The sequence below is a fragment of the Canis lupus genome, chromosome 36, assembly GCF_003254725.2.
Source record: "Canis lupus dingo isolate Sandy chromosome 36, ASM325472v2, whole genome shotgun sequence".
Lineage (NCBI taxonomy): Eukaryota > Metazoa > Chordata > Mammalia > Carnivora > Canidae > Canis > Canis lupus.
In genome coordinates, this window is record NC_064278.1 from 27,444,222 (window position 1) to 27,458,926 (window position 14,705).

At 40.6% G+C, this 14,705-nt stretch overlaps 1 protein-coding gene across 4 annotated transcripts; it reads right to left on the minus strand.

Moving 5' to 3' along the window:
- Nucleotides 1–243: 243 nt before the first annotated feature.
- Nucleotides 244–14,595, minus strand: LOC112668228 (basic proline-rich protein-like). 4 transcript variants are annotated; one of them, XR_007408630.1, is made up of 4 exons: nt 13,725–14,045; nt 13,282–13,468; nt 9,212–9,790; nt 244–3,619 (listed from the first exon to the last, which is right to left on the minus strand). XR_007408630.1 is itself a non-coding variant. In XM_049106271.1 (3 exons), exons 1-3 carry the CDS (start codon nt 14,035–14,037, stop codon nt 9,745–9,747), a joined length of 546 nt encoding a protein of 181 aa, XP_048962228.1. In that variant the 5' UTR covers nt 14,038–14,045; the 3' UTR covers nt 8,777–9,744. The 4 variants fall into 4 exon arrangements, 2 of the variants coding, with proteins under 2 accessions (XP_048962228.1, XP_048962229.1); XR_007408632.1 differs by lacking the exons at nt 244–3,619; nt 13,725–14,045 and adding an exon at nt 14,569–14,595 and having other exon boundaries at nt 8,777–9,790; XM_049106271.1 differs by lacking the exon at nt 244–3,619 and having other exon boundaries at nt 8,777–9,790.
- Nucleotides 14,596–14,705: the final 110 nt, after the last annotated feature.

Genomic DNA, 14,705 nt, shown 5'->3' on the forward strand with positions numbered 1-14,705 from the left:
ATGGGATTTCTATGACTTCACTTTAAGCTGGTCATTTTTCTTGATGAAGCAAATATTAAAATTATAACTCTCTTCAATATCTTTAAACAATATCTTTAAATATTATATAAGGAAAAGTAAGATTAAGAGACTTAGAATGTGTAATATGAATAGCTAGTTCCCTGATTTGTAGAACACAAAACTTATTCTACACGAACAAAATTCTCAACTGTCCATGAAAAAAAAAATTGAATCTCTCAGCCATTTTCTGGAAGGGACAAAGTTTAATTTCATTAGCAAAGCAAATACCAGTAGTAGCACATCGGTACATCAGTTAAATAGTATAATTTCATTAGGTATATATTCTACTAGGAGATGACTGACCTTCCCATAAAATGAGAGAGATTAATTATTTAATCTTTTCTATACAGTTAAATCCATGGCAATTTATGGAAATTATTACAATTATCTCTACATAGAACATATATATTACAAATTTTAAAATTCTTGTTAAAACATGAGGGATGATTACACGAGTGGAACTTAATCTCAGCAAATTTTATTTCCATTTTGGCAAGAGGATTTCAGAAATTCACTGTAGAGTAATTATTATAGAGTAGCTTTAAAAGCAAAGCACCCCCCTTTTTCATTTGGATTTTAAGCAGTTTTGCAACAATCTTTATTTGATATTTAGAACAATCCCATGAAATAGACACAAGAACACTCTGAATCTGAGTTTCCGTTGAGAGCGTGTGAGAAGAAAATGCCAAATCCAAGACCAGAAACTGGGTGTTGTGACGCCTATGCCTTTGGTTTGTGTATCGAACAAGGTGTTCAAATAATAACAAAATCTGGACATGTCTCCAAAGAAGAGATGCAGTTGGTAGATAAGCATATGAAAACACACTTAATATCATGTAATTAGGGAACTGATAATTCGAAAAACGAGACCGCTACACACCCATCAGGATGGCTAAAATCTAAAACATTGGCAACAATAAATGCTGGCGAGGATGTGGAGCAACAGGGAATCACATTCATTGCAAGTGGGAATGCAGAATGTTAATATCACTTTGAAAGACAATTTGGCGGTTCCTTACAATGCTAAACATAGCCTTGCCATATGATCCAGCAATCATGCGGCTAGACATTTATCCAAAATAACTGAAATCCACAAAAACCTGCACACAAATGTTTATAGCAGCCTTATTCAAAATTGCCAAAACTTGGAAGCAGCCGAGATGTTCTTTAGTTGGTAAATGAACACACAAACGGGCGTATCAGTACAGGGGCGTAGTATTTAGTGATGAAACGAGCCGTAAAGACCCACGGGGAACTTTTTTTTTTTTTGACCCACGGGGAACTTAAAATGCCTGTTAACTGACAGGTGAAAATTTGAAAAGACTGTATACTTTATGATTTCAATTATGTGATATTTTGGAAAAGTCAACACCATAGAGGCCAGGAAAAGATAAAGGTCTCCAGGGACTTGATGGTAAGGAGGAGGGTTGAGCTCGTGGGGCCTAGTGAATGTTTAGGGCAGTGGAACTATTCTGGGTGATATCATGATTGTGGACACATGACACGACACATTTGTCAACGCCAGCAAACTGTGCAGCACAGAGTAAACCTTAATATAAATATAGACATCTGCTCATTATAATGGATCAGTATTGGTTCATCAGTTGTAACAAGATATTGCGAGGCAAGATATTAACAACAGGGTAACGGTGTGCCGAGGAAAAGGGTTTATAAGAACTCTTTGTACTTTTTGCTCCATTTTGTGTAAACTTAAAAATACTCTAAAACAATAAAGTACATTAATTAAAATAAAATACACACTGATTTAAATTCTTGTATAATGTGTTTGTCATGTTCTACCATTATCTTGTAGGTCACTACCCTCAACTTAACTTATACACTATTTTATGTGTGTATATAAAATTTAACATGAAGGGGTTCCTGGGTGGCTCAGTGAGTTAAGTGACTGCCCTGTGATTTGGGCTCAGGTCACAATTTAATGGGTCATGAGATGGAGCTCCCTGGCAGGCTCTGTGCTCAGCGCAAATTCTGCTTGAGATTCTCTCTGCCTTTCCCCCTACTCATGTGCTCTCTCTCTTTCTCTCTCTCTGTCTAATAAATAAATCTAAAAAAAAATTTAAATGTGAGACAGAACAATGCATTAAAATAAAACCTATAAAACAAATCCTAATCATTTGAAAACTTAATAGGTTTCTTCACCTAAGATCTTTTTTTCTCACAGCTGCTCAGAGAAAATGAATCCTGCAAAGAATGGCTTAATGAAATTGCAACTCTTTTTCCCGTTACTAATGGACACGATGAAAGCATTCAGCAAAATAAATGAGCATGTAAAATATCTTATTTTCTTTCATTCTTTTCACTCTATTTTCCTATCACAAAAGCTATTTTTTTACCTTGTTTATCTGACCATTTAAATGCTTTTCCCATGGGGGGCCTGGGTGGCTCAGTCGGTTAAGCCTCTAACTGTTGATTTCAGCTCAGGTCATGACCTCAGGGTGGTGAGATGGAGCGTGGTATAGGGTGTGCGCTAGGAGCGGAGTCTGCTTAAGATTTTCTTTCTCCCTTTCCCTCCCTACTTGTGCACGTGCTCTGTCTTTCTCTCTAAATCAATCGGTCAATCAAGAGAGTTAATTTTGGGGACATCAAGGAGGTTCAGTTGGTTGAGTTAATCAACTTGATCTCAGTTCAGGTCAAGATCTCAGGGTTGTGAGATCATGCCTCACGTCAGGCTCTGCGTGAGCATGGAGACCAGTTAGGGTATTATCTCTCTATCTCTCTGTCTCTCTGTCTCTCTGTCTCCCTCCCTCCCTACTGCTGGGGTGTGCATTCTCCCTTTCTAAATGAATTAATTAATAAAAATACTTTTCCCCAAAATCTTGAACTTGGCCTTGATGTTTATTTCTATACCCCCCTAACTCTTCCATATTATGACAATGGTTTTCTTACATTTTAATAAAACATATTGTGTAACTGTACCTATGTGTCAGATATTTTGATACCGAATTTCAAAACATTCATATTATATTTTGATGTGATATAATAGGGTTATGAGTGCCCTTACAAGGAGTCTCACTATAATTATCTACTTAAGACACTGTATTTTTATGGACTCATTTTATGTCATTTAAGATAAAATTTGAAATGTCTTATTGAAATTATCTGATGCTCATCATTATTTGACCCAGAGGTTAGCGGTAAGCTTACACGAGCAGAGGATAGCTATGTGGTGTGTACATGATGGATAATGTTTTCACTCAAAATCTCTTCTCAGCCCTTAAAGAGGGGACTTTTTATCACTTCAGTTATAGAGTTCTTAGACACAGTAGCTCTGTTCAGAAAAGGAATCTGCAGCAGCCAGAACTCTGGCTGCGCTGATGTAATGTTCTCAAAATGTGGTCCCCAGACTAGGGATCAGCAGCCTCAGCATCACCTGAGAACTTGCTAGAAATGCAAATTATCGGCCCTTATCCAGGAGCTACCGAGTCAGAAACCCTGGGGAGGGCGTTCAGAATCTGTATCCTCCGGGTGATTCTGATCCAGGCCAGCGTTTGGGAATCAGTGCTCTGTAGCCTCGGGTACAGCGTTTAGACTCTCGGCTCTGAGGCAAAGTCAAAGAGTAAATCAAATTACTGGACAGAGTAGTAGCTCCTAGTTAATACTGAAACACGGATTAAAATTAAGACGAAGACTCCACACAACATAGTATGCTTCAGATGCACATACTACCCCCCCTTTTTTTTTAATGACTTATGATAAAGGTTAGATCATAGAAATGAGAACTTTTCCCAACAGGGCTTGTGATCCCGGAGCTAATGGGGATTGCCAGAGTTGATACATGTCTGTGTCACAACATAGATCACAGACCAGTACCCCTAAAATTTAGTGTCCTGAAATCAAATCAGTGATAATTAGGATATAAGTTTTCAAGACGCAAGGTCATTTGCTATATAACACTCTTATGGGGGGAGGAAGGTGAAGGGGTAACTTGTTTTCAATTAGTTCATCATTACACCTGCACATTATCATGAGAAGTCACGACTATACTTTTCTTTCCTTTTCTAAAGAAAGTGAAGGATCTTCCTTGAGAAAACGTCAAAGAATGCACTGAAGTGAGCTGGTTCATTGGGAGAAAAATTAATTTTTTGTCCATGAGGCCAATAGTTTAAACTCAGACCAGTCATATATTGAATGCAAACTAATGCCGGCAGTGCTGTTTACGTGGAACAGCTGAGTCGTGAAGGGAAAATATAGTTGAACGTCAATGTGAAATGGTTTATCCTGGGGTTTTCTACCTATCGCCCTGACATTCAACAACAGTTTGAGGTTAAATGTTACGGATTTATAAAACTTATAAGAGCTCTATGGAAAGTAGTAGTTGATAGAAATGGAATGGATTTCCCCTTATCTCCAAATTTCCCTTTAAATTTATTTCTGTCAACAGTTACATTCTAATGTTATTTTCTCTTGTCTAGAATATATAGCTTCATCAAGAGGTCCTCAACTGCATGTATGATACGATTTTCACAGAATTATTTTTTTTAATCAGTTCCTCGCCATCATGTATTCCCCACATCAATGGCCCCACCATCAATTTAGGAACTTGATGGAATGTTGAAATACCAATTATTATTTTTCTTTCCTGCATAACATAGCTCTTTAATCTTCAGTTGGGTACACAGTCAAGCGCTACATTCCCAAACCACTGGTGTGACCACGTGACAAAGTGATAGCCAATTGTCACATGCAGCTGTAAAGCCCTTTGCTTAAAGGGAAGGGCAATGCCCTCCCTTTGCCCTCCTTGCCTTTGCCTTTGCTGAAGCACGTCTGCAGGGACAGGAGCCAGAGCAGTCACCCTGGGTTACAAGACGGGAGCCACGTGGCCAGTCCTGGAGAACACCCAGGTACAAGACCCGGGTCACTGACACCATCAAGGCCTGCATACATGCTGACTATGGGGATGAGAGAAATGAATCATTTCGCTTAAGCTCTTATTGTTTTGGGGGGTCTTTTAGAGAATTTGATGTTTACGCTCCCTGATATACTGGGGGGACCTACTGTACTTCACGTGTATACACAGGTTTGTTTATCGAAAGAGAGACAACACACCTGTTGATATAAGATAAAAATAAAGGGGAAAAGCATTGTTATAATGTGTTTGCTTTTTCAAATCCTTGCTTTAACTTTTTTGATCCTGAAACTCAGTTAACAATAATTACTGAGCACATTCTAGGCTCAAGATACTCCTCAGGGCTGCAGGGATGCAACGGAAAGCAAACCAGCCAAGGTTGCTGCTCTTAACTGGTCTTCCTGCTGCTAGGGAACTGAGAGAGCAAGCATGTATACATACATAACATGGATTGTACACATAATAATAAGACTAAATTGGTGCAAAAGTATCTTAATTTCTTTGAAAATTAAGAAAAATCCCAAACAAGGATTATTACATCTCTTACTTAAAATCGGTTAAAAAAAAAAAAAAAAAGCTATTTAAGAAATTAAGACTCCTTTCTCCCAAACTCCCTGACCCTAGCCCCCGAATCATCCAACTTAATCACCGTCAAGTACTCTTGAATAGCTAACCTTTCTGCCTTGCTTTTCTGCAAATCGCTATCCGTTTACTATCCATTTACCGGTCTGTAAAAAATTATATGCTAATTTAATTATACCCAAATGAGAATATACTGTAGTTATTGGTCTTGATGTTTTTTTTTTTTGTTTTTTTTTTTTTGTTTTTTTTTTTTTTTTTTTAAATTTTTTTTTAATTTTTATTTATTTATGATAGTCACACACAGAGAGAGAGAGAGAGAGAGAGAGGCAGAGACATAGGCAGAGGGAGAAGCAGGCTCCATGCACTGGGAGCCCGACGTGGGATTCGATCCCAGGTCTCCAGGATCGTGCCCTGGGCCAAAGGCAGGCGCCAAACCGCTGCACCACCCAGGGATCCCGGTCTTGATGTTTTTAGATAAAAATCTTAATAGAGACAAAGCTTGTTTTTTTTTTTTTTTGAGAATTGATCTCTAATTTACATTGCGTGCATTTTCATTAATTTTTGCTAGTTATTTACCTTTAATGGACATATTGGTTGTTTTCCAATTTTATGTATTACAAATATTCTGCAGTGAGCCTTCTTATGCTTGTATTTTTATCTCTATGATATTATTTCGGTATAATAATTTACAAGAAGTGGGTGGGATGGCTGAAGATGGGATATGCACTTTAAAAAAATAAGAATAAAACCAATTTACTCTTCAGAGAGTTGTATCCATTTACATTACCACTAACCTTAACTAATACACGCCATCAATCTATTATTATCTAGAATAATCTGATAGAAAAAGTGAGTCAATTATATGTCATGCTTATTTGGTATTTCTTTTGTTTATTGTTTGTTTATATGTTTTGTTTCTTTTTCTATGGCCTTTTACTTTATGGATTTTGATTTTATGTTATTTGGCACATAAATGCTTGTGGATGTTATATTATCTTCTTCAATTGTATTCTTTGATATTTTTTTACCTCAAATTCTATTTCACAGGGTAATAATGTAAATACTATGGTTATCTCTCTGTCTGTGTTTAATTATTCTATTTTCTTCCTCTTTACATTCAACTTCTCTATCACTTTATATTTAGGAATATCACTTGTTAGATTTTGTAATCTGAAAGGCTTTCCCTTTTATAGGATAAATTATTCCCACTCATTGTGAAAACATATGTGCTTGTCAGATGCTTAATTTTTTCCCTTTCTACCATCCATTTATTTTTATAATTTCTCATTGTCTTATTTTTTCTAGATAAAAATTTATTTTCATAGAATTTAATAATTAGTAAAAATGACTTTTTTCTTCATGTAGAGGAAAATGATCACTTAAAATGTGAGTATATGCAAGAAATCCAAAGAAAAAATAATCATAGTTTTACTATTGAGAGATTTACCTGTTAATCTTCGCTGTAATACCATGAAGTCATTTTTTAATGTCTTGTCAATATGAATAGGGGTGTTCTTTTTATACAAAGATGCAATTTTGTTTTATTTTCCTACGGTTTTTTAGACCAGTGTTATTTCTGTATTGTATTTAAAATTCCAGTGTTATATTAGTTTCAGATGTAAAATATAGTGATTCAACAACTCCCTTCATCACCCAGTGCTCATCATGACAAGTGCCCCCCTTCATCCCCATTGCCTATTTGACCCATCCCCCACCCACTTTCCTTCTGGTAACCATCACTTTCTTCTCTATAATTAAGAGTTTGTTTCTTGTTTTTTTTTTTTTCTCTCTCTCTCTCTTTTTCCTCTTTGCTCAGTTATTTGTTCCTTAAATTACACATATAAGTAGAATTATATGGCATTTTTCTGTCTCTGACTGAATTACTGCACTTAGCTTTACACTTTCTGGTCTATCCATATCATAGCACATATACCTGGTTTCTTAACTCTGTTGCAGGATTCAATTTTTGTAAGTCCTATACAGTCTTTTGGTATATTCCAGACACTGTTTTGCCAAGGTCACCAATGTCTTTCAAGATGGACGACTTGAGATCACTCTTCTGATCTCTTCTCACTTGACCTATCAATAGCATTTTTCACAGGTGATCAATCCCTCCTTAAATTTGATTCTTTTTTTTTTTTTTTCCTGGAGGAAGGTGCTTCCAAAGCATCATATTCTCTTGGTTTTAAACACTTTTTGACAGCTCATTTTCTATCTTCTTTTTAAGCTACTTTTCCTAGAGCCAACCCCGATCTGCCCTACAGCCCTCTTTCTATATACAAGTAATCTCACGTGATTTCTGATGCCTTCATGCTGTGAATGGCCCTGATTTGCCCCTGGCTCCCATATGAGTATCTCGATCCTGACTCTGGACTTTGTACCTGGCCATATCTACTCTCTCTGCTTGTACATTTAAAAAGCATCAAAAAAAAAAATAAAAAAAATAAAAAATAAAAATAAAAATAAAAAGCATCTCACACTTATTTAAAAAAAATAATAATCATCATCTAAACTTAGCATTTTTCACAAAGTCTCTAGACTTTGCCATCTCAGGAAACTGCACCACAACTAAGGCTAAATTCTGTTATTCCGTGTTAGCCTTTTTATCACCCCACATCCAAATCTATCAGAACTCTTGTCAATCTAGTTCATAACGATTTCCTTGATTTGTTATCTCATCCCCATCTCTACTCACCATTATAGATGAATTGCGTCTATTATAGTATCTTCCCAATATTGTCCCTGCTTTCACCTATCTTTTATGATTCTTCATGTACTAGTTATGGTGCCATTTTCTTCTTCCTCCATCCATCCTTTCCTTCTTTTTTTTTTTCTATGTTTTTACTCATATATGTGCCTCTATGTGTATGAATGTCAGTCATCTTTTTCTTCCACCTCCCTAGCTTCCTGCTTCTCTTCCAGTTCTTTCTTCTCCCTCAGAATTAATATTAAAATATGTCAACAAACTACATGTACTCTCACTTATATTCTTGCCTGTCTTTGGCAAATATATATACACATGTTCTTGGTTGTTTTTTTTTTAATACGAAACCAAATCCTATTTTATATTTTTCTTTTGTTTGTATACTTCTTACACAATAAAATAACCACATAATCCTACTAAGTCAATAGGTATAGATACAGTGTATTACTCTAATAGATGCAAAGTCTTTAACATATATAATAACATGTAGCCATTTATTGATGATAATTTCCCATTTCCAGGTTTTTCTAATTATGAACAATTAAACAAAATTGCATTAAGTGTTCTTGTGAATATCCTTTTATTCTGTTTAGAGAGTCCCAGGAATACAATGGCTGGGTCAAAAGTTATATATAATTTTAATGTTAATCGATGTTACCAGATTGTTTTTCAAAAGACTATAAAATGTAGGAATGCAATAACTGTTTATCTTTATCTTGACTAATAATATAACTTAATGTTATCTTTTTGGTAAGTTAGTCATATAGCATCCAATTACATTAATTTCTTTGGCAACATATTAGAAATGTCGCTTTGGCTCTTAAAATAGCATTGTCCTGGCATCTATCCCAATGCTACTTATTATAATTGAAAATTAAGGGAATTAAAAGACAAAAACCCATTTTCAGTATCAAATAAATATACTAGTCAGTACGTGATCTACCATTCTTTTAAGACATGTTAAAAAAAAAACGCATAATATCAATTGTTTAATTTACCTGTTAGGGTTGAACCTAAGCAAATTCGTGAAATTTCTCTCTGATCCATTTTGCATTTTCACTAATTCCCACATTTCCACAATTTCTGCATTTCCTCCAGCCATTCAAGACGCACATCCTCAAGTAGAAAACTAAATTGATGTTCTGTTCTTCCAGGCCTGACCAATATCAAATCTAGGGAAGTTGCCAATCAGAGAGATTAAAGCTTGAGAACAAGATAATACCTAGTTTATTCCTTTTCTTTTAGAAGTGAAATAACTGCAGCTAAGTCATGATTCATTCAGTGTCGCATGGTTGCTTTAGCTGGACGTTATTTAAGGCGAGTTCCAGTGAGTCTTTAAATGTAGTACTGTCTTCACAAATTCAGGTTTCGTAGTTCATGGGTTCTAAGATGCCTTTTTGTTTTCAACATCTCCATAACTCAGATGTCTTATAATCAGTGGCTTCTTGCAGTTAATTGACAGTGCTTTTGCATTTATAGTGGAGATAAAAAGGGTACGTCTTATAATTGATGTGGTATTGGATCTGGTAGATCACGGTATTTGTTTCAAAGAGGCCGCACTTTTAAATCCAGCAGACCTGAAATACAGAAACAGGGATATGGGAGATGGACCTCCTACTTTTAGGTAATAATTAATAATAACCTCAGAAAGTCACCATCTCCTTTCAAATCATACAATAACAGTATCGGCTGCAGATAAAGTCAATAACGTTTATTCAATGCATACCTCATGACTAGTATAAGACACCAGTGTTGGAATAACTTGATTAACATATAGCTCATTTTTAAAGATTCCCAGCATAGCTTAGGTTCACTTGTGGCATAATTTCACTCAAATATGTTAACACCAAACTAATTATGAAACCCCATATGCTTATAGCTTTTATGTAAATACAAATTAAAAAATAGAAATCAAATAAAAATATTAAAAAAATCCAAATTTACCATCTTAATTTAATACAACAGATGATGTTGCTTTGCTGAAACCAAATCCAGTCTCAACATGGATGTTTTTATGAGTATTTGTGTGTCAATAGTGATCTAAGTACGCCTGATGATTAGGGTGCACACAGGTGCCCTATCACGTTTCTCCGGTTTAACGCCTTTATCCACGCAGATGTCATGATATCATTTGGTCTTATCTTAGAATAAGCAAAACATTTACGTGTTAAGTTTTTAGTTTTTTCCTCATTAGTCCAACACAATAAAAGTTGTAATACCTGGCACCAATGTGGTCACAACTAGGAACCCAAACAAAAGAGACATATAGCGACAACACCTAGTTACAAATTCTTGTTATAGGATTTCGCAAATGATCAAGAATATGCTTATTATGTTAGGATTGTTATAGTAATGAAAAGGAAAGTTTTGAATCCCAATAATAGAGTCTGGAATCACTAAGAACACATCACAGACACATTTGAAAAACACTGAAATAAGCTTTTCTCTCTCTTTTTTTTTTTTTTTTTTTTCAGGATGAAGTAAGAACAGGAACTCAGTGCCTAGAAGCTCAGGTAAGGCTGGGGTGCGGGACCCAAAAGTGAATATAATTTGTGGATCATTCATTTTAGTGATGGGAAGTTATCCAGACAAACAGAGTAAAAGCATCCAGAGCCTGTAATGACAGGAAGTAGGAAGTCTCAGCATGCGGGGGTAGCAACATATGGTCTGAAATAGCAGCAAGGAAACTGGGGGGGAGATTTACTTCCCTCTGAAAGAGCCGGACTGAGCGAAGTGGGGCAGGGATTGAGGATGGGGGGTCCAGCCACTGGTCTGGGAGAAGAGGCAAGACGTCGGTCTCACGTCTCCAAGGAACAACATTGTCCTGAAATCTGTGTGAGCCAAGAGGAGGCCAGGAGCAATACCTCGTCGGTGCACAGAAAACTGACATGGAAATTTGGGTTAGGGAAGCAAGATGAGGAAGAGGAAGTGAGGTAAATCAGTATCGGCACAGGGCTTAGGGGATCTTGATTTAAATCCCAATTGGAGAAGGAGAAAAACTGAAGTGTGGTTGCAAAAAGGAACTGCACACTGTTTTTAGATTAATATCACTTACACAGAACTGTCATAATTAAATTACTAAGTGTAGTTTTTCAAGTCGCAAGTCGCCAATGAAACCCAAGTGATACAGGATTATCCCATAAGATATTTAAAAATATTTTCTGATGATGAAATATTGACTCTGAGTGTTTAGATATTTAAAGCAGGTCTCCAGTCAGACCTCCTAAGTTCTCCGGGTGATTGAGAGGGAATATTTTATTTTTAAGAATTTGGTGGCATCCTTCCATAGAAATAATCCACGTCAAGATGATTACTAATAACTGAAATCGGAATTGTTTTAAGTAATGAGAATAGGCCATGGATTTCAGAGACTATAGCATAACAGGAATTTGGAGATGCTTACTTGTGTACCTACTGCCTTTACACCGTGACAAAAAAGGAAAGAAATGAGAACAGCAAGATGGAAGAGCACAATAATTTGTCACTACCTACTGATCTCACTTTACTGCCATAGAAAGGCACGCTTCCCTGCCAAGACGATGGGGAAGCCCTGGTGTCCCACCCGCCTTCTATCTTCGTTTTTAGCAAAGTTGAAATGAAAGGTTCTGACGTTTGCTGTAAGAATTCCACTCTGGGTAGTGGTTGTTACGGTCAGACGCCGGATGGCACGTGGGGGGGGGGGGGGGCGGCTCACCATTCCGAACATTAACTTTGACCTGATGAAGAGCCCACAGGTAACGGGGCTCATTGGTAGGGACACAATGACTATCGTACAGTGGGATTAATCGTTTTATTTGATTGATCATTATAGATGCGGCTGCTCAGTCGAGATAAGGGGAAACAAAAGGAAACTGCGCTCGCTTCTAAATATGCCTACTGAAGTTCAAGGTCTAGGTCCAGAATCTGCATATTATGTAATTTTGAGATAGATTCCCTCCTGTGTAGGCAGACAACGAGGATAAAATTTAGGCAAAAAAAGGCACATTCTTTTATAACCGGCCTCACCCTTCATGCTTTAGCAGCAAATCTATGGTTTGTTTATTGCCACCTCTTGTAGGGCTACATGTGACAGTCTGGAGCCACCTCATCATACCATGAAACGTGTAAGTGGTAAAAATAGCCTGTTCTGACAGTGAAAAGACTCTTCAGAGATTAGAAGATATTTCACTGAAGTTTATTATGATGCCTGTGTATCCTAAGATATATACATACACATGTGTGCTATTTATGACATACATATATACACTCTATAAACTTTGCCACTAGAAAACACAATATGACTTTCCAGATAGACGGGATTCTGCTCCACAGGACAATTCCTATAAATGTTCCTGTTTTCTGAACTGGAAATTGAGCTTCACGATGTAGATAAAGATCTGAACATCTTGTCAGAAGGATTTGGAGAGAATAACATTTCAGAAAACCTAGCTTAGATGACTGTGACTTGCAAACACAAGAAAACTACATTATCTGACTCTTTCCCTTATGACCCTTCTTCCCTTTCCTAAGGAGATTCCTCGGTTTGGCTCAGTATTAGTGAAGACCTTATCCCCGGGTCTACCAGCTGCAAGTTTCCCAAACTTCAGAAGGCGTCACGAAAAACGTCCAGGTCAGTTAGTTGTTCCCAAAATGGTATTACAGAGAATCCCTGCATCCTCAAAATACAAATAATAATAAAAACAAACTGCTGTAATGATAGGTGCCAAGATGGATTTAATTTCCACACGCTATTCAGTGAAGAATACTCTTTTTTATTTTTTTTCTGATAGATCCTGTGCATACTGAATTCTAACAAATCATTAGGCGATCTGTTCCACGGAGTATGTAAGTTTTAGAAATTCCTGCTCTCTTTTTCTCCCAAGATTTCCGCACTCCCCCAAGTGGATATCAGAGAAATTCAGCCAATACCTCTAAAGGACTGTGACGCTTCATCATGAGCTATGATCAATCCACATCAACTTTTTTTTTTTTTTCTCTTTGTTTGAACTGAAGCATGGCACATGCAGAATTTTCCTTAGATGAGTCTAGCACTGCCCTCTCCTACCTCTGTCACTTCTGACTTACTCACAGCAGTGTCCCCTCTGCGGGAAGCACTTCTTCTGTCCCCTTGTCTTCTCTTCCTCTCTCCAGGGCTGGTGTCCGGGGGGCGGCCGGGCTCCCTGCGAGGCCGAGGACCGGGGTGTAGTGTGCGGAGCCCCCGCCGTGCGGAGCCCTAGGGGTGGGCGGCCCGAGTGCAGATGTCCTGACACCTCGACCTTCAGACAAACAAGACACACAGTCAGGTCGTGCGGCGGCGCCGTCCGCGGTGACCCGGGAGCATCACCACGTCCACGTCCACGTCCATGTCCACGTCCCGAATCTGCTTTAACCAATTAGGCCGCCCCAGGCGACAGGGAGAGCAGCCTGCGGCACCTGCCCCGCCCTCCCCCGCTGCCTCCATCCATCCCCGGGCGGCTCAGGACTGGCGCGCACCTGACGCCCCCTCCCCCCCCCCCGCCCCAGGAGTCACACCTGCGCCGAGGCCCAGGCGACCCGGCCGGGGAGGGGGCGGCTGGGGCACCTGCAGGCGGCCTGGCGGCCGGGATCGCAGCGCCCCGTCCCCTGCTTGCCCGGGGGACCCCAGGGGCTGCCGCGCAGGGGGCTTTGCGGTCTGGTCCCTTCTAGCGCCCGGTGTGTCGTGCGTGGGAAGAGGGACCCGGGGAGGGACGCGAGGCGCGCGCGTGGCAGCCGCTCCTTTGCGGCAGAGCCTCCCATCCCTCCCCGGGAAGGGCTTTAGGAAGCCGCGGGGCTCTCGGGAGATGGGGGCCCGGCCCTCGCCTCCCATCCGCTTCCACTCGCATCGCCGGGAGCCCCCCCCCCGCCCCCGCCCCCGGGCACAGGCCGCCGGCCCCGCCGCAGCTGTCAGCGCAAACGCTTGTGATCTCTGCGGCCGGGGGCGGCCGGGGGCGGCGCGGGGTGCGGGTGCGGGGCGCTCCCCTTCTCTGAGATGCTGAACCGGGTCCAGCCCGCGGACCCCAAACACGCGGCAAACTAACGCGATGCAAGAAGCCCAGTGCGCGGGGGGCGGGGAGGGGAGGGGGCGGGGGGCAGCGCTGCGGGCACCTGCGGGGACCTGCGTGCACCTGCGCGCACCTGCGGGGACCAGCGGGCAGCTGCGGGGACCCAGCCGCTCCCCTCCGCCCCCTGCCCCCTCGGCCCCCGCCCCTGCTCCACCTCGCAGGAGTCCCCCGCCCCTCCCCGTCCCCCTGCCCCTGCCCTCCCCGCCCCTCCGCCTCTCGCCCCCACCTCGCAGGCGTCCCCGCCCCTCCGGCCCCCCCAACTTGCGACCCCCTGCACCCCCCGCCCCCGCCCCCACCTCGCCGGAGTCCCGCGCCCCGTCCCCCGCCCCCTGCAGGCCCCCGCCCTCCCCGCCCCCACCTCGCCGGAGTCCCGGGCTCCCGGGGGGCGGGCGGGCGGCGGCGGCCGCGGCTCGGCGGCTCCCGGGGCGCTCCC

Excerpts from the sequence above, each read along its gene's own strand:
- LOC112668228 (XM_049106271.1), bottom strand. The coding sequence starts at position 14,037 with ATGGGAGGCGAGGGCCGGGCCCCCATCTCCCGAGAGCCCCGCGGCTTC. Across the intron at positions 13,469-13,724 it reads TCGCCTGGGCCTCGGCGCAG|GTCGAGGTGTCAGGACATCT; the intron begins GTGTGACTCCTG and ends GTTTGTCTGAAG. Across the intron at positions 9,791-13,281 it reads CCCGCAGAGGGGACACTGCT|GTCTGCTGGATTTAAAAGTG; the intron begins GTGAGTAAGTCA and ends TCTGTATTTCAG.